The 26,373-nt window shown below is 36.4% G+C and overlaps 1 protein-coding gene across 1 annotated transcript; it reads right to left on the reverse strand.

The window, feature by feature from the left end:
- On the reverse strand, positions 1-26,335 carry CCT4 (chaperonin containing TCP1 subunit 4). The gene is made up of 14 exons (XM_020985484.2): positions 26,061-26,335; positions 21,904-21,956; positions 17,373-17,462; positions 14,999-15,107; positions 14,376-14,518; positions 13,412-13,533; positions 12,949-13,081; positions 11,059-11,198; positions 6,813-6,909; positions 6,606-6,716; positions 6,397-6,527; positions 5,840-6,074; positions 2,915-3,028; positions 1-290 (listed from the first exon to the last, which is right to left on the reverse strand). The coding sequence occupies exons 1-14, from the start codon at positions 26,185-26,187 to the stop codon at positions 276-278; spliced, it is 1,620 nt and encodes a 539-aa protein (XP_020841143.1). The 5' UTR covers positions 26,188-26,335; the 3' UTR covers positions 1-275.
- Positions 26,336-26,373: the final 38 nt, after the last annotated feature.

Consider the following 26,373-nt stretch of genomic DNA (forward strand, 5'->3'; position numbering starts at 1 on the left):
TTGCACTCAACAAACAGGTACAGCTGTTTTTATTTTTCATAGAACTTTTGAAAGAATTCCAGGAATAACAACAAAATCTGCTTTCTTGAAACCACATATTTACTATTTTTATTAGATTGTATCGACAGTTTTCAGATGGATGACAACTGGAAGCCCAGGTGTAAGAACTCAGAAAACAAAGTCTTCCAAACTACTAAGTATTCCACAGGGCAATACTCTTCCACCACAGCTGCAAATATATGTCAGTATCAGACAGATGCTGTATGTCAACATGATTACCGAGTATTCACCTGAAGAAAAAAGTTATATTAAGAATTTAAAATCCTAAAATCAAAGAATTATGGGGTTAAAAAGGAATTTTAAAATATCTGGTCAAATCACCTCATTTCACGGATGAGGAAAATCAGTATTAGAATTGATGTGTGACTCACCCAACAATCAGACAGCTAGTCTTTTAGCAGCAGAAGTGGTACTACAATCTGGATATCCTAATTCCTACTTCTGTATTTTCCCACTGTAACACACTAATATTTTAAACTCCTGTTGCACCTTTCAAATTAGTGGCATGAATTTCAGGTATAGGGGTCAGGTTCCCCTCTCCCCTCAAAACCCCTAGTTTAGCATAGCACTCTGCTATTCTTTCCCAATTGGATTCTCTGTAGTCCTTGCAACTATACTTTCGAGTTTCTTCAGCTTCAAGGGTTTATCATGATATAGCAGGAAGAATACTAGTTTTGTACACAAGTCCTCGCTCTGAAACTTTGTGTATGACTTGGGGCAGGTTACGTCAAGCCTCAGAATCACAACTTTAGAGTTAGAAAGGATTCAATGGCCATCTAATCCAACTACAAACAATTCTGCTAAAACACTTGTTTTGAAAACTTCAATTTGTTCCAAGGCTGATTCATTAGGGAACATTTTGAGCACAAATAAAGGTGGCTTATGGGTGAGAATGCAGAAAACTACACTGCTTCACAATAATTCACAAGCTTTAACCCTTTGGGATGCTCATTTCCACAGGCAAGCTTCAGGTCTTATTCAAGGAAAAGTGCCCCATTTATTGTGCATCTTCTGGTGCAGTGGCTGGAGGTGAGGAGGGCTGGTCCAGCCCTTTTCCACTTTCTGCTCTGACTTCTGATTTCTTAGGTTGGAGTTTCAACCTGCCCAACTTACATGAGACCTTGTCAGGCTCTACTCATGGGATCCAGGGTGCAGCAGCCTGGGTCTATAAATCCTGCCATTATATAGTTATATTATTTAACTAAATCATTTAACATGTATAAAACCATGCTACCATGTATATTAGGTTCCCACCTTTATAAAGTATGTTACTGATGAAATTTTTGAGTATTGTGACTCTAACCCCATTTCCCCCTAAGACCTGTGTTTTTTATTGCTCATGTTGCACAGCAGAGTGCTTTTTGAAAAAGGAATGTCAAGTTACAGCAGAAGTGACTGTACTTTCAAAGGTACTTCCCATTACAACATAGCTGACAAATGATCATCCAGCAAATAACTGAAGGCTTCCAGTAAGCGGGAAGTGACTACCCCCAGAGCCTACTGACATGTGGATAGCTTTAATTGTTAGGAAGGTGTTTCTGACAAGAAGCCTAAATTTGCTGTTGCCACTTATACCCATTATTCCTAGTTTCTCCCCCTGGGGAAAAACAGATGTAATATTTGTGCTATCTAACTCACAGCTTTAACAATTAGATGAGTTAAAGAGTACAAAGTGCTTTATGGTAATATTATAATTACTTTGTTTCTTACATGGCATGGCTTTCAGATACCTTACTCTTCTCATTGCCCCGAAACTTGTAAAGGTTCCTTTGCTCTAGCTCCATCCCCTACTGGGGACAATCATCCATTTCCAGAAGAGACAGACAGCTAGCTGTACAGTTAGAACTCAAAAATTCATTTGAGGCTCTTCCAGAAGAGGAGGGAGCTAGATGCTCAGAGGAAGAAGCTATTTATTTGTCCTCCAAAAAATGATACAATAAAGCCACAGAAGTTATCAGATGAAAAAATTCCTCCTTCTGGGTAGAAGAGAAAAAAGGCAGAGGACAGGAAAAGGGGGGAAGTGTTGATTCCCTGCTGAGAGTACTAAGGTAGCTATTTGTCTACTAGATAAGAACAGAAAGGTCTTGGAAGATTTAATAGGAAACCTGCCCAAAATTATTAAAATAAATGACAACTACCCACTTCTGATGAATCACATGGGCACAAAATGCCCAATGTCAGAAGGAACCTAAAAAGTATTTAGTCAAGGGTTGACAACTGTTCATTTTTCTCTCAATTACACACAAATCACATATTCTTCACCCTTAACTCAGTAATCTTATTTCCCTTCTACTTAGTCAAATAACATTGCTCTTGTGGTAATTATTCAAGGTCTAGCGCCTTTTAAAATTTTCAACAAAAAACATCTTTTCCTTGTTAAAACCAGTGGGTGACAGCATAAGCTAATTTCAATCCCTAGTAGAGTAATTATTTGTGAACCATTAAACAACATTAATGATGTTAAGTTAGTTATAATTGGAATTACTTGAAACTGCAGAGAAACTGGACCCATAGTTCATTAAGTCTCTAATCACTAAAATGCTATTACCAACTAAAAGGAAAAGGCCAATGGACAACAATTACAAAGTAGTGATTGATCCATATGGGTTTCCAGCCTCTTTCTGAAACAGTAACCTCTTATTTATTTTTTTCCTAAGTAGAAATGAGGTCTGTATTTCTACTCAGAAAAACTATTCTGCATGTAGAATCAAGTTTTCTTGTGTTATGAATGGAATTTCTCAGGAACTTTTGGTTAGCACTTCATTTGCCTGCCTGTTTTACTCTAATTTTTCAAAATGCCTCAACTAATTTCTAAACAAGAATTTATATCACAAAAATAGAATCTAAAACTTACCACATCATCAATCTTGAGAATGCTTCGGACTGTCTCAGTAGCCAGGGTCAGAGCACTGACTGACACCAACAAGGGTTGAACTACTAGCTCCTCCAAAATGTTGGAAATTCCACCCTGGAAATTAATATTTTTTTTCTTTTATCATGTATACTATTTAACAGACACATTAACAAAGACAATTTAATCATTATTCCCTTGGCAAAGCTCATTGAACCTGATTTTCTCTTTAGTCTAATGTTAAAAAAAAATCTCAAAGTCAGGTTCTTTCCTAAGACGCCTTGGTAGGATCTCAACTAAAACTGGGAAACACTGATTTCACTATTTTCTTTCTTCCAAGAATGTTTTCTACGTTATAGATATTATTAAATACAATACTTTCCCTTACATTCATTATTAGTCTTTTTGTCCAGTTCTATGTATTTTTATGTCTCAAATTTCATACCAACCTATTCATTTCACAGCTGGAACCTTATTAATAACTCACATTTTATACAATACTTTAAAGTTTACAAAGTATTTTCCACATGACAACCCTGTAAGATGGATAGAACAAGTATTATCCCTATTATATAAATGAGAAAATAGCCTTAGAGAGGTGATGTAACCTGTCAGAGGTTACAAAGTAACCACCAGAGTTGGCATAGGAGTCCAGGCCTTCTGACTAGGACTTTTTTCTATTACACTGTAACAGCATCAGGCCCTTATCAATATACACGAGTTATTTCAATGGCTGCCTAATTTGTCTCTCTTTGTCTCTAATCCTGAACAAAGCCACCTATTTCATCATCATGAATCTATCATTCCAAAACCTGCAATGGCTTCCCTACAGAATGACATTCAAAATCCTGTCTTAGCCTTACATTCAACTCTATCATATGATCTTGCTCTACCTTTGCAACTTTATCTCTTGCTATTCTTCCAAAACAAAACTACAATTTAAATATGTTCCCAGGAAGATGTTTGCTTAGTTTTGCCTACATAACTTCACTCTCTATACTTTTATATCCCTTGACTAGAATGCCCTCTTAGTATTGCCTCCAGATCTACCCATACTTCAAGGCTTCAATCAAGTACCACATTCTCAACAGTAGTAACAACAGTTACTATTTATGGCATCTTTAAGGAAATATATCATTTTATCTTCCTAACAACCCTGGGAAGTAGGTTGTATAATTTTTATTTTACAGATGAAGAAAGTGAGGCACAAGGATATTAAGAGACTTGCCCAGGGTCACAAAGGAAACATGTGCCTGAGGTCATATCTGAATTCAGGCCTTCCTGCCTCTAGGTTTAATGCTTTATCCACCATGCCACTGAATTGCTCTTAACAAGACCACCCTCTCTTACATTGGTCTAGTACTCTTCAGCTACAGGGCTCCTATCAACCATTCAATGTATACTGCTGCCTTGTACTGGCAGTTTACTTATTTCATGTGTACACAATGTCTTCCTGCTAAATACTTTGATCCGAGAGGTTAGGAATCCTGCATTATAGGGGAAGCTAGTGGCACAGTGGATAGAGCACCGGCCCTGAAGTCAGAAGGACCTGAGTTCAAATCCGGCCTCAGATCAAACACTTGACACTTACTAGCTGTGTGACCCTGAGCAGGTCACTTAACCCCAATTGCCTTAAAAAAAATCATAAAAGGAATCCTGCATTATACCATTCTGTGACAAGTTTCAGCAGTTCTTTCCTCAAATTTAGGCTTTGCCAGACATTACCTCACTATTCATGCCAAAAGAAACTCCCTCTAGCTACATCAGGATGAATCTATTTTCATTTCACACTTGCTTTCCTAATTAATTCTTATGAGCTCTTTTTTTTTTTTTAAAGGACAGGCAATGGGATTAAGTGACTTGCCCAGGGTCACACAGCTAGTGTTATGTGTCTGAGGCTGGATTTTAACTCAGGTCCTCCTGAACCCAAGGCTGGTGCTCTATCCACTGTGCCACCTAGCTGCCCCCCTAATTAGTTCTTATAAAGAATACTATACTTATTTCTGAAGCTTGTACACAATTAAGCATGCCTATCAGGGGTTCCTAACCTGGGATCTGAACTTTAACAAAATATCAACAGCCATATTTCAATAAAATTGGCTTCCTCTGTAATCCTGTGCATGCCATGCATTTAAAAATATTACTCTGAATTGTGTACAGTTTTGCCAAGTTTCTAAAGATGTTCATAGCACAAAAAAGGTTAATTCATTTATAGAGTGCTTATGTTATTTGTCAAGTACTTTGCTTGAAGTAAAATCAGTCATCCTCAATTCTTCTACATGAAGTCTTGCCAATTTTACCTCGACATTTCCTCTATCCATTCCCTTCTTTCTACTCATGTGGCTACCACTTATTTTCGGCCCTCATCAATTCTTGCTTAGACTACTGCAACAGCCTAAGTAGTCTCCCTATCTCAAGTCTTTCTCTACCCTTTTGAATTCATCTCTCACACAGCTGCCTAAACGAAAATCCTACAGCTGCAGGAGTTTCTAGGATCAAATACAAATGCTTTTGTTTTTTCACTTACAGTCCTTTACAATCTAGTTCCAGCCTATCTTCTATACGTATAAACAATTTCCCTCCTAAGTGGCATACTGGCTATTCCTTACACATAATCTCCATCTCCTTTCTCTATGCCTCTGCACTGACACCTTCCTCACTACTAGGTTCAAGTGCCAGCATTTACATGAGACACTTTTCTGATTCCCCCTCTCAGCTGTCAGTGCCACACCCCACAAAATCTTACTTTGTATATCTTATCTATGTACATACATACATAGACATTGTTCCCCAAATAGAATGGAAGCCCCCTGAGGAGAGGGATTATTCACTTTGGTCTCATTATCCCCCATCTCTAGCACAATGCCTGACTGACATAATGCAAATATTTCATAAATCCTTGCTTACTGATTAAAAAAACATTATTACCTTTCGGACATTAATCCCTGCAGTGGTCTCTCCCTGAGCATGTCGATTTCTTAATTCTGTTACAGTAGAAATGGGATTAAGGCCTGCATTTTCAGCTAGAGTAGATGGAATGACTTCCATAGCATCTGCAAAAGCACGGACACAGTATGACTCCATCCCACTCAAAGTTCGCGAATATTCGGTTAAACGCAAGGCCAGCTCTATCTCTGGAGCACCACCTCCTGCAATCAGTGCTCTGAAATTGACAAGACAGGCTTATGGCTAATTTCCCCAAGTAAACAACTGTTCAAACATTAAGAGAACATCTTTCAAATATTTTACTACTTGTAACTACTCAATAACAGCATTTAAAATTTGTTCTATCCAGGCCTATAATTTCATCAGTTTAGGGAATCTGAGGTGAAGACCCTCTACTAATGCAGATTAGTGTAAAAAACACACTAAAACTTTTGGGACATGTGTATGCATGTCTATATAAATATACATAAACACATAGCCAAAGTACATAGAAATCATTTACAAAATTATCAAAGGGTAAAACTGACAAAATACATTACCTCTTTTTTACTAAACAGCGAATAACACATAAAGCATCATGAATTGAACGCTCAGCTTCTTCAATCACCAATTTGTTGGATCCACGAACAACAATAGTAACTGTCTTTCCAGGGCTTGCGCAACCTGTAATCTACAGCAAGTAGCAGCATTATTAGCTACCTAGTGGAGTGAAGAAAGCTAGCAAATTAAAACTTAAGTACATGCTTACTTTAAGCAGTTTGCCAGAACCATTTAAGTTGACCTCCTCTGCTAGCTCAGCAGAGCCAAGCATTTCAGGAGTGAACTGGTCAATATGGGCAACTGGTTTGGTTCCAATTGTCTGTAAAAATAGTCCAATCATAAAACATAATGTTTATAAAAATGCAAAATGTAACTCATAAACACATTTTACAAGGGTTAAAAAAACCCCGCTTACCTTACAAATAAATTCAATGTCTTCTCTTTCAATATCCTTAACCACCATAATCTTCATTTTGTTTAGGAAATGCAATGCAAGATCACTAAGAGCATCCCTAGAACAAGCCAAAAGTTGAAATGCCATAAGTGATCCTGTCAATATTAGAAAAAAGCTCTATTCTCTTCAACTGCTTTATGTTTTCTTTCACCATTATTAACAAGCAGTTAATCAGGTAATTTAGCTGTTCATTTAACAGTTGTTTTAACTGTGTATAAAATTCGGTAGCTCAAAATCCTTTGTAAAAATAAAGGTCAGATTTCCAAAATGTTAATAAATACAGAGTACAGATAATCAAAGGCCAATTAGAAAGAAAACTTTTATTTTTATAATTAAAAGAAAATACCTTGGGTGTTATGATTTTTTTGCTAGTATGAACTCTACAATTACAAAAAATCTCTGATATTTCATTCATGTGGGTTGTTTAATCATTTCAGTCCTGACTCTTTGTGACCACATTTGGGCTTTTCTTGGCAGATGGTAGAGTGGTTTGTCATTTCCTTCTCCAGCTTATTTTATAGATGAGGAAACTGAGACAAACAGGGTGAAGTGATTTGCCCAGAGTCACTAGTGTCTGAGGGAGGATTTGAACTCAGCCTGTCCTGACTTCAGGCCTGGCACTCTATTCACTGTACCACCCTGCTGCCTCTATTGATGTGGGTACATCCTACAATAATGTACACCACAATCCATGTACATCTCACTATAATTACTTACACACACTCACCATAGAGGGGCTTTACCCATGTGCTAAGGCCTTCCTCTCTTTCAGCAACGTATGGATACCACCAGAGAATGAAGGCTGTCTACTCAGCACTTGTCCTTCCTTGTTTGCATAAACAACTCAGCTTTCCCCCAACCCCTCAATTATACATTTCTCTGATAACACCTTTTATACCACTTCTACGTAAGTCTTCATCTGTAATGTGTTATGGTTTGCTCATAGTTACCACGCAACTCTACACTACCCTCTTGAGTGATAATTCTTCAGATATTATGTCTCATAGAAGGACGACCAGAGGGACACTGTTGTTGAAAGATGAATCATCATTTCAGGGAGAAGCCTGGGGTCAATTAAAAGAAATGTGTGTTTCCCAAAGGCACTCTAGTCCACATTCTTATTCAATTCTGAGCTCAAGTCACTGTCTACGAATAGCGGCTATTCAAGATATATGTATGTCTCACCAGGGACCTCATTTAGGAAATTTTACAATATTTCTGGGTTTAATGCAATCAGCATGTCCTCTTCCAATAGAAGCATCTTGGGGACCTTACCACTCTTAAGTAATACCACTTTGGTTTGGACTCTGCCACTGTCAAGGAGAATGACCAGTACAAACCCCTTAGGTGAGTACACTGTTTCATGCTTAATAATTATTAATTAAAGTTGTAGAACAAAGATATCAATTTTTACATCTTTCAAGGAAAACCATGAAAGAGAAGACAAAATGGCACCCATCAATAGGTAAAACTCCTCCACATTTTGCAATGATGTTGGCAGAGTGGTAGAAAAAGGGCAGACGATGTCAAGAATTACATAATTATTAGACCATCTCTAAACATTAACTGCTGATACTTTAAATGTGAGGTTCTTCTTGCTGTTCAGTTGTTTCAGTCAGGTCAAACTCTCCATGACCTAATTTTGGAGTTTTCTTGACAAAGATATTAGAGTAGTTTGCCTTTTCCATCTAAAGCACATTTTACGGATTAGGAACTTCCTCATCAGGAAGATGAGGTCTTCTTGATTCCAAGCCCAATGCTTTATCCACTTTGCCACACAGCTACCCCATATGAGGTTCTTAGCTAATGAGGGGCAATTAAATCTAGTAATTTTAATAGTCTTGCTATGCTGGTTTTATCCAGGCTCCAAGAAACATTTCATGAGACTTTTGGTTGACTCATAGGATAAAATCTTGTGAATTCTAAATTCATCAATTCATAGTCGAGGACAGAAATGTCACACCTCAGAGACACTCACAAACGAGATTAAAATGGGGAAATGTCTGACCAAATAAATAAAAATACAACACAAATAATGTTAATTTGTGGTTTTCTAAATGTTTGACACCCCTAGTGCAGAGTCTATCATGTCCTTTGCTTTATAATCATATTTAGCTAAAACTGAAACCTAATGGATAATCCCTAAACTATCCTCTTGCTCGGTTAGTATCACCAGAGCTTTCCTAAATTTGTTTAAAATGAACATTAATATTAAAAAGACTTGGGGCAGCGAGATGGCGCAGCGGATAGAGCACCAGCAGGAGGACCTGAGTTCAAATGCGGCCTCAGACCAAACACCTGACAGTTACTAGCTGTGTGACCCTGGGCAAGTCACTTAACCCCAACTGCCTTAAAAAAAAAGTGTGCGTGTGTGTGTGTGTATACATATATGTATGTGTATATACACACACACATACATATACATAAAAAACACTTAACTCTGATCAACGCAATGATCAATCAAGGCTACAGAGGGAGAACAATGAAACACGTTACCTTCTGATAGAGGAAAGATGGATTTGAGGAGCAGAACAACACATACATTTATGGGCACGGCAAATATGTAGATTTGTTTAGCTTGAACATACTTAACTGTTAAAAGGACTGTTTGTTCCTGTTTTTTATTTAGGGGAAGAGATTTAGGGAAGCTAGCAGTAAAGAAGTTTAGAGGGAAACAGAGAAGCAGGACTTTGAAAAGAACATATTAAATTTATTTTATGCTTTCTTTAAGCAAGAAGGCATGCAATTAGGTATGTGGTTTCACATACAATACTCTTCCTGACCTATTTTGTAAATGAAAATGTTTTCTCTTTTTTTGGGGAGCATTCTGTTAAATTAAGAATAAAAATTTTTTAGAAAGAATGCTAGTACCACTTTTTTTCTACAGGGCCAGTTCAGTCTTCTGGACTTGATTTTCCCTATCATACTGCTCACACTTTGTATTCAGTGTGTACCTTTGTGCTTATTTGCTCAGAAGCCGGCTGAATTCCAACAATATGAAGTGCTGATCAGTCTTTTCACTGAACTAGCTCCCTCTCCCACCACATTTTTCCAAATGCTCTTGGGCACTACTGGGCATCTGACTTTCTATTATAGCATCAGGAAGACAAAGTAGATAGTTTGTTGAATTCTAAAAAGGGTTTTCACACATTGCCTCTCTTTTCTCCTCTCCAAGCATTCTAACACCTTAAAATGTCTTCTACTTTAAAGAATAAGACTGTCTTTTCTTAAATATGTCCACTAATTAAAACATTTTTCACCTAAAATTTTCATGGTTTTACTATAAAATTCCATTTACTAAAGGCCGCTTGATTAATACCCATTAATCAGTTCCTTCAGCTGATAATTTTTATGCTTGTTTTGGTAATCACTCAAGAGAAAATTTATGTCACTGGTTTATAGATATCCTAGAACTATTAATGATTCTCTCCTATAGCCATCCTTTTTTGTTTTCCAACTAGTTTTCATTAGGTCTGATATGAAACTAATGAAAACTAAGTTAAATGCTGAATTAATTATAGTAATACTGAAAAATCACCATTACCATCAACAATAAACACAAATTATTGTACTATGAGATGGCTGTTAAGATTAATGTAGTGACCTTATATATCTCTGCTTTCTATATGGAAATCTGAGGGGAAAAAGGTATCAGAATATACTTTTTTCTGTTTTTAAAATGAAACATAATATTTTTCAATTAAAAAACACTAATTTTTTCTCCCTCAAACTTTCAGGGGATGGGAGGGGGGAGTAAAGAGAAAAAAAAACCCTCATAACAAATAAGAATAATCAAACAAAACAAATTCCCACAATGGCCATATTGATATGATCAAAATATGTTTTGAGATAGCTTTTTATTACCTTTTTAAGAATTCTGCATCATCCAAATTATCTCCACAAACCTAAATCTTAAGGTTTAGAGTAGTTCTAGCTTTGCTTTTATGACCTGCTTTTGGTGCCGAGTTACTTGAGATTACGGTCAGGGAAGAGAACTCCTTGACTGCAACACTGTTGTATGGAGAAAAAGGAGCTGCCTTATAATTTACCTCAGGAATGTATTGTGGAATAGGACAGCCCTGGATCTTGGGTTATAACTGACTACATAAGAGTTCTACTAACATATTTATATATATATATATCTTATTAGAAAGCAAAGTCAAATAAGTTTTCAAATCTTAAAGAAGATGTATTTCATGTCACTTACCTTAGAATAGATTTCTGTATGAGGAGTACATTACATCCGGACTTCTTAATTTGCTTCACTAAATTGAGAATATAAGCTCTTTCTTCTCGCAATACTCTGTCCATTTGAGCATAGTCAGAAACTACAATTTGATTATCCATCTGTTGAAAGGGAATATGAAAATTGTGCATTTTAATCTTTTAAAAAGCATATTAGAAATGATTATAATTAATTATTCTACTATAAAAATGTTGAGCATGAGGAATTCAGAGAAACATGGGAAGACTTGTATGAGGCACTATGGTGCCACGAAAAAAAAAATCACTGGTTTTAGAATTTGAGATTTCATGTTCAAATGCTGTCTCTACTCCTCCTCCCTGTGTGACCTTTTGCGAGCCACTTAATTCCCAAAGTCTATTTCTTCATATGTAAAATGAGAGGGTTGGACTAGCTGACCTCCAAGGTCTATTATGCCTCTTAATTCTATGATCTTATGAACTCATTATGGAAGAAGGAAAGCACAACAGTGTAAACAAAAACATTAAAAGGTAGCTACCATCAGGTTAAATGTAAAAACCTCAAAGAATAATTGACAAAACCCAATTCACTCCTGTTGATCAGGTGGGGAACCATGGTTTGCAAATTCTGTTAGATGTGGTTCCATTGTTGGTTCTACTTGACTGTTTTTCTGTTATAAGGGAAGGTTTTATATAGGAAGGGATAATATAAAGATATAACTGGTGTAAAAAATCGAAAGACACCAATAAAATGTATTTTTAAAAATATATAAATCATAAAGATGATCTTGAGCATTGCAAGAATGTTTTATCTTTTTTAAAAGCTCCAAAAGATATAACTCTCAAAAGCATTAAAAATAGTTTTAAACAATTCAGTTCTATAAATTTCATTTGTTGGTTAAAAACTCTTAAGACTTATACTACTTTAGGAAACTATATACCTTGCTTTATTAATAAATTCAATTTTATTTTCCAAGTGGGAGAAAATTCACCAACTTATGGCTATATGATTCAACACAGAATCCTCATCATCAAAAGCATCTGTCAAGGATTTACTAGCACTGTGGTAAGCACTAGGGATACAAAGAAAAACAAAAAGCTGGTCCTTGCCCCCAAGATGATTACATTCTACCAAGGGAGACACAGCAGCCAAGAACACTAATGTGATCTCAGGATGCATTCTTATAAATACAGTGTTCAGAATAAGGCACCCATGAAAGATAGTTTTAAATTCAGAGTTGACCCACAGAAGATAAATTGGACTTGCTCCACTTGATCTCAGAGAGGAGAACTCAGAGTCAAGGACAGAGAGCTACAGCTTGATATAAAACATCCTAACTGAATTCCTAAATCTGTCCAAAAGTGGAATGCGCTTCTTCAAGAGGAGGTCTTAAAAATGCTAGAAGATCATTCCTCAGGAATTATTAAGATCCCTACTGAGGCACAGGCTAGACTACTAGATGACCTCTGAGATCATCTTCCAACTCTTAAGTTTTTTCGATCATCTGGAAAAAGATGTCATGACAGTCCTTTTAACTGTCAAAATAATGAAGACTATTACATAGGTAAGAATGAAGTAATATTTTACAAGTGGAAATGTTGGAAGAGACACAGACTCAGCTACTTGTTTTTACTTATGTCTGTCATAGCAAACAAGGTGACAGAAAGCTGGAGATAATTATCTGTGTTTGCATCCTTTTAAATTATGCCTCTGGGAAATGTAATTTGTATGGCATTGCTAGAAGATTACCTGGCACGCTGACTTTATATACACTAACATGGTGCTTTCTCCAGGCTAAAGACACTAAGGTGATTTAGGCCCTTTCCCATTTATTGGTGTTCAGCAATCTGTCTACTCAAATAGTGGCAACAATCAGAAATCAGATTTACTTACATCTGTTTTAGGTGCAGATAAACAAAACTGAATGAGACCAATCTTAGCTTTCTCAATTCTGGTTATGCCAGTATTTGCCACCTTCTGAGTTAGGACCAATCCTTCCACCAGTTCACAGTCATCAATTGTCCCTCTAAGTAAAATAAGAAACAGAGTATTAAAAAATATACGTTTTAAACCTAAAGTTGCAAACTTTTAAAAAATATTAGAACCTTTATAATTTATATTGGCCCCAATCATGGGCATGTCTCATCTTATTCCCCTAACATAATGAGATGAAGAGAACAAATTCATATCTGCCATCAAGACATTCAGAATTCTCACAATGATAGAACTACCAGAAAAGAGGAAAACCCCGATATTTGTTAGTCCTACTATCTGATTCTATTTTTGTCACAGAAATCATGCTCATTGGAAACATTCACTTTGATTAATGAAAGTATTAAGTATAGATTTTTCTCACCCAAGCTTCTTAACTATTTTAATGTCTCGAAGATCTACACTAGTAGCTGTTGTTGGGTCAATCACCTTCATCACGGCATCTACACTCATTGGAGAAAGCAGGCTTGAGTACTGAGATACAACCTAGAAATATTTAATTTTTAAAAAGGTCAGCTTTAAAATAGGTAAAGGAAAACTGTGACAAACACTTCTCTAATGATAAACATAAAGAAAAATGCCAAACAGTTTTGGAGAAATTAAAAAATTGTTTTTACTATAAAAACACTATCTTACTTGCATTACAGATGAGGTAAGTTTCTCAGCAATACTTTGTTAACTTTTTTTTTAAAGCAAAAACAAGATTAACAATTTAATTTTTCAAAAACAGATTACATACTATACTGGCATAAAGCAGCTCTAAGTACTTTTGGATACTCACAGTCCCACAGTATCAACTACCATCCTCCTGCATGTTCAGAATAGCAAGAAGCTTCATTCAACATTAAGGTACTGGCAGAATAGTTCTAGCACATTTGAAAAGGCAATCATTATGGGCACAATCTAGTCTTGGACCCATGACCAAAGATCAAGGGAAATGTATGAGTCTAGCACTGAGAGGAGGAATGGAGCTAAAACAGGAAAGTCAGGAAAATTGAAGATGCTAAGATGCTAGGGGTTATCAAACTTTCAGTAAAATATTAAGCATTACTATGTTAATCTCTGAATTTGCTGAATGATTAACAAGAGTAAAGTCACATTTACATGGCACTTAAAAGTTTACAAACATAAAGAAGGTTCTGTGGAGATGTTTCTGATATTTAAAACAAAGCAGAGAGTCTTAAAATGTTGCTCCACAACTACAATAATGTTTTTCTCCAACTAAGAGCAAAGAAAAATCTCCCCATTTCTTCAGCTTTCATATCACTGGAAAGATTCTTCAACAAAACCAAAAGGGCACAATTCCAATAGTCTTTAACTCTTCGTACCTTTGAGTTTAGTGAAGTAGTTGCACTATTTAGCAATGTTTCTCTGTCACTGAGTTCCACTGGCTGTGCCATTTTGGTTAAGACTTCAACACCTCTATCCAAAGCTTTTTGGAATGATTCCGAAATGATGGTTGGGTGAATCCCTGTCAAGTTTCAAACTCAAGTTGTTAATTAGTCATTTAATTACTAGAACTACATCTTATTTACTATTGCACATTTGTTACATTGCTTTAATAGTTACAATTATGCTACTTTAAGAATGACTTTTTTTGTTTTTGTTTTCTTTGTTTAGGCAATGGGGACTTGCCCAGGGTCACACAGCTAATAAGTGTTATTTATCTGAGGCCAGATTTGAACTCAGGTCTTCCTGAATCCAGGGCCAATGCTCTATCCATTGCTACACCTAGCTGCCCCTAAGAATGACATTTTTTAAAAAGTAAATTACATTATTGGTTGAGTTATATCAAGTTTTTTTCCATGAAAAACTAGTCTGCAATTGGTAAAGGAAAAATAAGGCTTATCCACTGAAAGACCTCATTATTCCAAAATAAACCCTAATAACTTTTCTACAGAAAATCATCTTTATCCTACCACTACTTAGCAATAATACAAACTCAACCTACCCTTCTGAAGAAGTTTGGTACAGGAATCCAAAAGAGATCCAGCAATGATAACAACAGATGTGGTACCATCACCAGCTTCAATATCTTGTGCTTTGGAGAGCTCCACCAACTAAAAAAGAAAATATGGAAATCTGCCCAATTTTAAGTGACAGGGCACATCAAGACCTGATTTAAGTAACAGGTCAACAGTCCTATTAAGGTACTTTGATAGTTGTGACAAGATCACGAGGCTTTGCCTACACTTAAAGCTTTAGAACGGGTTTCAGCATGTGCATTTATGTCAAATTTAAAATTCAATGCAAAAGCAAGTTGCAAGAGGAAAAAAATCTAAGCACTATAGTGTCATAAATTTGCCTTTCTGGAAAACTTAAAATTCCACAAGAGAATGAATGTTACCCCCCTCCTCACTCCTCATCTCCCAAGGTATGTAGTAAAAGCATTAAGAAGGAAAATTCTGCAAAACTAGAGAGGGCTGAGGTGAGGGGGGAGCCCCACGCTGGGGCCAGGAGAAGCATGTGGAGTAGGGCAGGAGGAAGAGGGATAACAGAATTTGTATTTTCCTAGCTGCACAGAATGTCATGTATCATGATCATTAATTGATTCTAGAATGTTCACTTCTCTACATAAGGGCTATTTATTTGCCTCATCATAGCATGGGAGTTAACTGTGTATTCTTAAAACTCTGGCAGGTCCTACCAAGGTAGAAAAAGTAAGAACAGGACCAGGATATCGAGGATCAATGATAGTCCCTAGAAGGTTAGCCACCAAGTAATGAATGTCAGCACTGGAATATGGAAGTCAAAAAGACTAAAAAACTTTTCTACCATGAAGTGGAGGAGTCTGAGAGTACTACTGATACTGAAATGATACATTTTTGAAGAAACAGTTTTGAACAGGGGCCTGGTCACAGATTGGATGCCAGTTATTCAGGAGCTAACTTAGTTAAGTTCTGAGAGGCTCATAACTAAGTTTGTTATAGGGACTTTTTTTTTGCCGGTGATTCCTGAATCAATTAATGAAAATGAATAAAAAAGTGGCTGTGCTGAATGTTGAGGATACAAATGCAAAAGTAACACCCCTTAGAGGGGGTCCTACTAAAATATCAATACATTCACAAATAAGTAAATAGGGTATAAAAGCAAAAGAAATAAAGTGATAGGCTGGGGGAGACTCAAAATTGGGGGAACCAAGAAAGACCTCTTAAAGGAACTGGCACAAGAGTCAAGCCTTGAAGGTTAACTAGGTGCTCCAAAAGACATGTGCAGAGAGAGAATATGCCTGACATAAAGGGAAAGTCTTTGCAAAAGCACAATAAGAAAAGATTAGGATGTCACATAAGGTGAACAAGTAGGATGTCTTGGCTAGTCTAAGTGCAGAATAAAGAGCAGTAATCTATACTCGGTTTGAAAAGATAGGCTGGAGCCAGACTGTGAAGTACATTCAATGCTGCCCAATGGAGTCTGCATTTGATCCTAAACTCAATGGTTAGCCATTAAAGCTTTAAGCCTATGCTAAACTACAAAATGATCAGACTGATTCTGTGTCTTATTTATTGATCTTATAATTGATTTTATCCAGTGCTGCCTAAATCATGGTTATCTCCGAAATTAGTTCAGAAATGCAGGAGGCCTGTAATAAATTAAATTAAATCCAGTTCTCCTGCTAATCATTTCTATTCTTGCCTCAAGGAAATCTGTTATCATTTGGGAATGCGGGTAGCCACCATGGGGTATGGTCTACCACCTTTGTACAACTAAGCTATCCTTTAAGGACATCTAGTGTGCTTTCCAAAAAAGTCTGGTTTACTATCTTTAAACTTGCAGGTAGGCTCAAACGATGACTATGTCTTAGTCACAGGAGGGAAGGAGGGGGCTACTGCTAGCCCCTCATTTCCAATTTCCAAACAATCATATTGTTCCCCATGCCTCAGCTCTATAACCAATCATACTGATTTCACCATTCATGATATTGAGCTTTTAACCAATCCTAATTGTTCCCTGCCTATGAAGTACTATTCTTTGTTCTGTATTCCCCAAAGTATAAAAGAGAACTATGCCCCTCATTTGGAGTCCTGGCTTTGCTGAGGAAGCTAAGGATCTTATTCATTGGTAAATTCACACTTTACTTGTGTGTGTTGATTGTGCTTGGAACATTGTGCCTCAGTTTACCTTAACTTTAACCATTACAGCTGTAAAGTGGAATGTACTGTGTCAGTGGAGAGAATGCTCACACTAACAAAACTCATAGATCCTCAAAGTATGGAAGAAGATGTAACAAATGTTCATCATACTTAGATGTCATGGAAATGATAAACTGAAGTTTAAATTAAGGTTAAAAAGTAGTTTATCATGTAAAAGAAAAACTATATATTTACCATCCTGGCTGCTGGATGCAAGACCTGCATTTGTTTCAAAATTGTAGCACCATCATTGGTAATGGTCACATCACCTTTTCCATCTTGAATCTAAAAATTTTTTAAATTAAAAAACAAAACAAAAAAGACAAAATTTCTTTAATCAACATTAATTTGATTTCTAAAAATGTTCTACTCAGTTAAAAGCTTAATGGTAATGTTCATATTATCTTTTGTAATGTATCCAATTTCTTAACACCCAAACACCTTCACACTGGCCTTTATTTTATGCTTTATTGATTTACTGATTAGAAAACCGAAGATCAGAAAAATGGAGTCTCTCCACCACACATCACACATAAATAGAGGCAGTTAGGTAGCACAGTGGACAGAGAGCACTAGGCCTGAAGTCAGCAAGATCTGAGTCCAAATCAGCCTCAGATACTTACTAGCTTTACGATTATGGGCAAGTCATCTAACTCCTATCTGTCTCAGTTTCCTCAACTGTAAAATGGAGATAATAACAGCACCTACCTCTTAGGGCCGTTGCGAGGATCAAATGAAATAATATTTGTAAAATGTTTAGCACAGTGCCTGGCACATAGTATATACTTAACAAATAATTCCATTCCAAACAAAACCCAAATTTCCTAACTTGTAGCTTACTCCTTTCTAGAACTCATTCAGTCGATCTCTATCTTACTGAGTTCTTACTATTATTAAAGTATTTTCAAATACGCATTAATGATACTGATGTATAGTTCTTTGCTTTACTTTACCGTGTTTAGGAATTGGGATTATAATTGTTTGATAAAAGGAGTCTGTTAAGAGTGACTTCTCAAATCTGTATAGCACAGATATTGCTATTTTAAAATTTTATAGAATTAACCAAGAGTTTTCCCTCCTTTTCGTAGTTCCTTGATAGCTAGTTTTATTTCCTTTTCTGAGGCTGTATTATTTATCTCTATTTGGTTTTCTGTTAAAATATTTTATATTTTTGAAGGCATTCCTCTATTTCTCTTGTGTTCTCAAGTTCTGTTATCATATGTGTAGCAGCTTAGAATAAATTTTTTTCTTTTTTTGGTATTGTGTGTGTTATCACCTTTTTCATTCTTTTTTTGCTGACTTGATTTTTCACACTACCCTTTTTAGTTTCCAGTATGTTTCTTTTCTCATTTTCAATATCTCTTCTTTTGTGCTCATTTTAGATTAGCCTTCTAATTTAAAAAAAATGCACATTAAATTAATTAGTCCTGTTTTTTGATTTTGTTAATGCATGTTTATAAGGATGTAATTTTCCCCTGTGGACTGCTTTAGCTTTGTCCCAGAAACTGTTATGTTGTTTCATCATTATCATTTTCTTTCACATAATTACTAAGATTCAATAATGAATGTTGATTTTAAAATTTTAAATGAAATCCTGTTAAACATACTACAGCAACTGATCTAGGAAATCATCAAATTGTACTTATACTAGAGATTCAAGGCTGGTTCAACATTAGGAAAACAATCAACATGATATTAACAACACCCAAAATCACATGACGGTCACAGCTGCAGAAAAAGGCTTTCATGAAAGGTAGCATTCACTTATCCTAAGAACACCACTAAGTACTGGCTGAAAGGGAATTTTTTTTAATATTAAGAAGTATTATCTAAAACCAAAACCAAGCATCATATTCAATGGGGACATGCTAGAAGTTTTTCAATTAACATAGGAGTCTTTAAGCATAGACAACCACTCTCCTTGCTATTTTTTGATAAGAGTTCTAAAAATCCTAGTAATAGCAGTAAGAAATAAATTACTATATAGGTTAAGAGGAAATAAAACTACTGATGATATAATGATTTACTTAGAAAATTTCAGAGAATCAGAAAAGATACTAAGTAAGATTATAGCTTTGGCAAAGTTGCAAGGTACAAAATAAATCCTCAAAAATTAATAGTATTTCTATATATTAATAAAATCCAAAAGTCAATAACAGAAATGGAAATCTTACTCCACATAACTACAAAATACATAAAGTACGTGGGGATCAACCTACTGAAACCCACAAGATACTTACACAGATTTAATTACAAAGCATTCCTTAAAGAAATAAAGACCGACTTAAATAGCTGGAGAAATATTCAGTACTCATGGCTAAATAAAAAAAAGCAATACTATCAAAGCAATTTACAATTTTAATGCTGTATCAATAAAAAGGGATACTTTAATAAACAGCAAAATTCACTCAGAGAAATAATGTATCTAGAATAGAAAGGGAAACGATGAAAAAAGGTTTGGAAAAGAAGGAATAACACTTCCAGACCTCGAAACAATTTTATATTAGTTAAAAAATAGAGATGTAGAACAATGGAACTCAATAACTGTGTCTAATCAACAGGAAAATATAAATTACTTCTGGAAAGAACTCTTTGATTGGAAAAAAAAACTATTGGGAAAACTGGAAAGCAGGTGGCCAGAAATTAGGCTTAGACAAATCATGTTTTCTTTAGGCATTTTCTCTCATGTCCAACTCTGTCAACCCTTTGGGGGTTTCTTAGCAAAGATACTGGAGTGATTTGCCATTTCTTTTTCCAATGAGGAAACTGAGGCAAACAGGATTAAGTGACTTGCCCAGGGTCACACAGCTACTGTCTGAGACCATATCTGAACTCAGATTTTCCTGATTCCCAGCCCAGTGCTCTCTATCCTTTGCTCCACCTAACTGCCCTAGATATATCACATTCCACAATAAATTCAAAATAGATACACAATCTGAATAATAAAGATCTATTGCAAAAAAGCAAGAGATCATATACTTTTCATAGCTAAAGATATGAAATATATTTTTTCAAAAATTTATTTATTTTTAGTTTTCAACATTCACTTCCTTAAGATTTTTGAGTTCCAAAATTTCTCACCCTCTTTCCTCCCCAAGACAGTGTGCAATGTGATATAGGCTCTATATGTATACATTCATATTAAACATATTTTCACATTAGTCATGTTATAAACAATTAGAAGCAATGGGAGGAACCATGAGAAAGATGAAACAAAACAACAACAAAAAAGAGCAAATAGTATGCTTGATCTTTATTCAAACTCCATTTCTTTTTCTGGATGTGGATAGCATTTTCTATCAGGAGTCTTTTGGAGTTGTCTTAGATCTCTGCCTTGCTAAGAAGAGGTTAATAAGTCTATCAAAGTCAGTCATCATACAATGTTGCTGATACTGTGTATGATATTCTCCTGGTTCTGTTCACTTCATTCAACATCAGTTCATGTAAGTCTTTTCAGGTTTATGAAATGTATTCTTACCAAACAAGCAATAGAGGCAATTACAAAATATAAAACAGCTAACTTTGACTGCATTAAATGGACAGGCCTCTGCACAAATTTAGTGCATCTAGGATAAGAAGGAAGTGGCTGAACATGGAAAAATATTTGTATCAAATTTCTAAGAACATATCTCAGTCTCATCTTCCCCTTCCTCTCCCTCACTCCCAAAAGCACTTTCCTCAAGAGATACCAAAAGACAGATATCTGTGTCAAAGGATATATAAATGAAGTCCTCAAAAGAAGAATTATAAACTATCAACAACCATGCTATTAATAAGCATAGGAACGAATGGTCCAAATCACTAATAACAAGATCAAAGCATACTATCTGCTATTTCCCCCCCTTGTTTTGTTTCCTCTTTCTAGTGGTTCCTCCTATTGGCTCTAACTCTTCCTTACAACATCACTAATGTAAAAATGTTTAACAGAAATGTATATGTATAACCTATATCAGATTGAGAGCCATCTTTGGGGAGGGGGGAAAGGAGGGGAAGAAAAATTTAAAACTCAAAAGCTTATGGAAGTGATTGTTGATAAATCAAAATAAATTAATAAAAACAACAACAAAAAACAAGCGGAATGCTAATCAAGACAATTCTGAGGTTTCACCCCACATCCTGCAAAATGAAAGATGATCTACTGGCTGTTTCCATGCAGCCTACAAACACACCCGTTTCTCTCCTATCCTACTGGTGGAGCTGTGAATCAGGACAACCAAAATGGAAAGCATTTAAAATAAAGTAATCAAAATGTCCACAGCCTTTGACCCAGAGATTTCACTACTAAGCTTATACCCTAAGAAGCTCACTGCATAAAGTCCTCGTGTATATATATCAAACCAACTCCTTTCCCCAACTCCCCCAAAGATACCTTTTTTATTTCTAAGAATGGTATAAGCCAGCAAGCTGAAAATTAGTCCTAACAGGCTATGATCTTTGCTCAGCTGAGAGATGGATTAGATTCCCATCATGAAATTGGAAGGAAGAGAGGAGCTAGGCAGAAGGATAAATGGCAAAGATGTACAGATTTATAGGTTTTTCCAGACTCACAGTTTTATTACATGATTTCAATACTTGATTTTGTAGGTCTGTAAATTCTCAGATCATTAGCACCAACACTTAATGCAAGCTTTATAAGACATCTTCACTTTAAAAACAATGCTTCTCATTTCCAATAAGCAATTATAGCCCAATTAACAGTATTTTACAAATTTTTTAAAAAATTTACCATTTTGTCCATTCCTTTTGGTCCAAGGCTAGTTCTAATAGCATCTGTAACAGCTGTAGAAAGAGAAGAAAAATTCAAGAAATATTATTTTTTGGCATTTTAAAACTGTACAATTTTACCACATACATTAACAAATGTTATAAACTGTAATCCCAGCACAAATATAATGAAGTCTTGCCATTCTTTATTGTAATCCAAATACATATTATTTCATCTTTTCATTGTAAAGCCACTGTGTGCAGTACTTGGGATTAGTTCTATAATATTACAATAGGAAAACTAAGTTTGTAGACTCATCCTACTTTTCTTCAAATACCAGAATGCTAAGAATCAAATTAGAAAGTTTTGCAATCTTTACTTCCTATCTTAAAATAAATGAAATTTTGAACTTTAAAGCTACTGGTATAATAAACTCAAGTGTTGTTACCAATATTCAGAGACCAAGAAAAATAAAGTACTGTACTTAAACCTAACCTGAAATCACAACTTAGTCATAGATAGCTGAGAAGTTACCATAGCAGGAATAACGGAATATTTATTCTGTTGGAACAAAGGACAAAATCTTTTTTTAATTCATGACAGCTTAAAATCATTTAGAAGAATCAGTATAACATTAGCTGTAGTACAAATTACACTATGTAGAGAAGGCAAACTATAGCAATAAAAATAAAGATAATATACTAAAAGACAACAGAATCCAGGTTAAATACAATGTTGGTTCCAAATGACTGAACATAAAACAGCTTTGTTTAATTTTTTAATATTGTTAGGAACAATGGAAGAAAGAACTGCTTATTGGGAAGTGAGACTGTCAAAACAAAATGTGGAATTAAAAAAAGATAACTTTAATTTTTAAAAATGCTGTTATAGGCCACTTTCCCCCATCCAACTATTTCCTTTTAAAAGTTAAGACATCTAACTCAAGTGTCAGGAAGGCACAACTTTCAGAAAAGCTAAGTATGACCCACCAACTAAGGCATGTAAAATCATCTTGAAATGTGTAATTAACTACCACCCATGGAAAAAAGGAGAGAAAATTCCTCAAAGTCAATGTTTCATTTTTGCCTTTGTAACAGCTGGGTACCTAGTATACAATACTCACAGGCACCTGATAACTGTGTGTTGAACTGAATTAAGCAGTCATTACTTAAGGATGAGAACCAGTCCTGTGAACTTCATTAGTATAGAAAATTTCTGAAAGAGGAAACTCCCTCCACCAATGCAAGTTGGCACCTTCTACAGATTTAGAGTTGCCTAGAGTGCATTGAAAAGTTAGATCACTTGCCCCCAAGTCTTCCTGGCTCTGAGGTCAGTTCCCTATCTATTACATCATGATGCCTCTCTTAGAGAATCTTAAAGCGCATAGAATTTCAGAAGTGAAAAGCTGTCTGATGCCATCTAACTGGTGTGAGGAAATGGCATAGTGGAAAAGAGAACTGAATTAAGAGTTTAAAGATCTGGGTTCAAATCCTGCCCCTACTACCTACTACTTCATGTGGTCTGGAACAAGTAGTTTTGGGCCTTGGGTTCCCCATCTGTAAAATACTAGTAACTGCCATTTTATACAGAACTTTCAAGTTAACAGAGATTTATTTACATCATCTCATTTAAGCTTTACAACCACCCTGCAAGACATTATCATTCACGTTTCTGACTATGAAACTGAGACTCAGAAAACTACATGACTTGCTCACAGTTAAATAGCTGGTACAGGTCTTTCTGAGGTTCTCTTCTAGTTCTAAATCCTTTATCTTTACAAATCCTATAATTTTAGCATCAAGGAAACAGCCCTGAAAATGGGTGAGTGGTTCTTTCAAAGACTAACTGTTCTCATCCTCCAGTTTCACTCTCAGACTTTTTAAAACGCCTAACCTATTAAGTTAATCTATAAACTAAAGGCATATTTTTTTTAAAGAGTGCCCATAGAGGGAAGGTACATATGATAATGCAGTTATTCACCACCTGCCCAGGGGGATATACTGATTGTACCGAAGCCTTCTGGTCATCCTCTCCTTAAAGCAGGAAAATATTCAGACAATGATTAAGCAGGAACCTCTTTCAGCCCATCTGGTAAAAAAAACTGTAAGGTATCTCACACCCCATCTTACTCTAGACACAAAATCTCATTAATTAGGAAAGAAACACTTAATTTTAAATATGAAATTACATTTTATACTATTTTTTCTAACTTTTTGATCATTCGTTAAACAATTATTTATTGAGTTCCTACTATACAACGTTATGCTATGCATTGTAAATTTGGGGCTGTCAGTCCTAAGTACCATATTATCTAGGTCTGTTATTCTAACAGATCACGGGGGGAGAGGGTGTACAGGAAAGAAATGGAAATGACAAACTATATCCTTTGCTTCTCACAGGCAATAATCCTCCCTCTAATAAATAACAAACTGTTCCCTATCATACTCTGGGAGTAAAAAGGTATTCTCTCCTCTATACAAAAGGCATTCTGCAACTAATAATAGGTTACATTTATATACTGTTTCTTAAAAAACGATAGAACATTAGAACTGAAAGTTCTAATCTCAACTACCTCTCACATTTGAAGAATAAGTCCCAGGGAAGGACTTGGGTTAAAGTCACACTATACTTATTAATGGCAGAAATAGTCAGAATTTGTTTCTTGATGATTAGAATCCAATATTCTTTACATTAAATTAGCATGTCACACAAGTACAAATCCCTCTTCTAGTCTCAAACCACAAGCCCTAAATTTAGCTACATAAAACCATACTTTTTCAACCAGCTCCAGGCTCACATTCAGATTTTCCATGATAATGTTTAATTATGATTTAAAAACCTCAAATTTTTTTTCCTCCTACGTACTTGGATGGAGATGCTGCAGAGGTTAACACTTCTTCCATCCTCACTGTGCCCTTATGATACAATCTATTTAACTGCTCATTTCTATACCCTTTCACTACATTGTTTTACTGGACTCCCACAGAAACTTTATTAAGTTGCTACTACAGGTATCACTATGGTTACTGCACATCCCCTTTTAGCTCCTAGCTTCCTTCAAGGCTTAGCTCATATGCTACTTAACAAGAGAAGTCTTTTCCAATCTGTTACAGCATGGGCCCTTTTCAATTTAGTGTAACTACACACATACATATATATTTAGCTGCATCTCTCAGGAGAAAGTTATCTCCCTTCATTGTCTCTGTATCACAAGCACCCATGACTGTGTCTCGCACACACAATGTGCTTTATGTTTCTTGGATTGATGGCTCCTCATTTTACAAAAGAGGCAAAGGGTTCAGAGATTCCTTTACTCATACAGCTACCAAGATGAAAGGTGAAGATTCATATCCAGTGTTGTAATTAATCTCAAGTGTAGCTTGCTACCTCCCAAAAAAATCACTTGAAAAATCTATAAGTAAGAACAAAATGCACATCAGTCTCAAGTCCCAAGTGCTGCAAGTTTGTAGCTTCAACAAAAAAGAACCAAGCTGTTGTAGCCACAAATAGTCTATGGGACTCTGAGGATCTTGAGGCCCACCACCAGCAGACCTTCACGTTTTGTAGTGAAGAGCATCGATTCGAGAAATTTGGTGAATGCCACAGTCTTGGAGAAAGTCAATCAGCCAACTAACATTTATTTAAACGTCTACTACGTGCTATACGATGGGGACACAAAAATAAATAAAAGCAAAAGACAATACCTGCTCTCCTTAACAGTTTAATGAGGGAGACAACATGCTAACAATTTTAACTGAGGGTAGTCTAAGAGGAAAGGGACAAAGACTGAGAAGCCGGAAAAGCATCTCGTAAAAGGTGGGGTTTTAGCTGGGACACTTGAAGGAAACCAGGGAGTCCAGGTCACGGTGATGGAGATGAACAGAGAGAGCATTCCACGTATTTGGTTGGGGGGGGAGAAAGTAGGGGGAGACAATCTGTGAAAATGCAGCGAGTGGGTAGAAAGGATGTCTTGAGTAGGAAAAGAGAAAAGCCAGGGGTAGGGTAACCGATCGTGGACACATGCCGGGGGCCGAGGCGAACGAAACCCTTTCGAGCAGCTCCAAGAGAGCAACGATCACGCTGAAGCTGACTCACCCCAGAAAGACCACCGAGCTAGGCCCGGCCCAGCCCGCCCCCCGCGGCCGGCAGGGCGCAGGCGCGGCCCCCGCGCTCACTACCTTTGGCGGCAGAGATGTTGCTGAAGCGGATCTGGGCCGGTTTGTCTCGGTCCTGGTAAGCGCCTCTCCCCCGATTGCCGGAACCTCCGGCAGGCCCGTTGTTCCTGGGACCCATGTTCTCCGGCATAGTCAGTGAGATTCGGCGCGATTCTGCGGTGACTCAGGAGCCCCAGATGGACGCGGATTGTGTCCGACCAAAGCCTCCACGAAGCTTCCAGAAAGAAGAGCCGGCGCCTGAGCAGAGGAGGGCGGAGGCGGGGACGACGGGTCCTGCCTCGCAGCAGGCACCTGCAGTGACGTCAGGGAGAGGCGT

Source organism: Phascolarctos cinereus, unplaced genomic scaffold, assembly GCF_003287225.1.
Source record: "Phascolarctos cinereus isolate Bilbo 61053 unplaced genomic scaffold, phaCin_HiC Scaffold_2;HRSCAF=192, whole genome shotgun sequence".
Lineage (NCBI taxonomy): Eukaryota > Metazoa > Chordata > Mammalia > Diprotodontia > Phascolarctidae > Phascolarctos > Phascolarctos cinereus.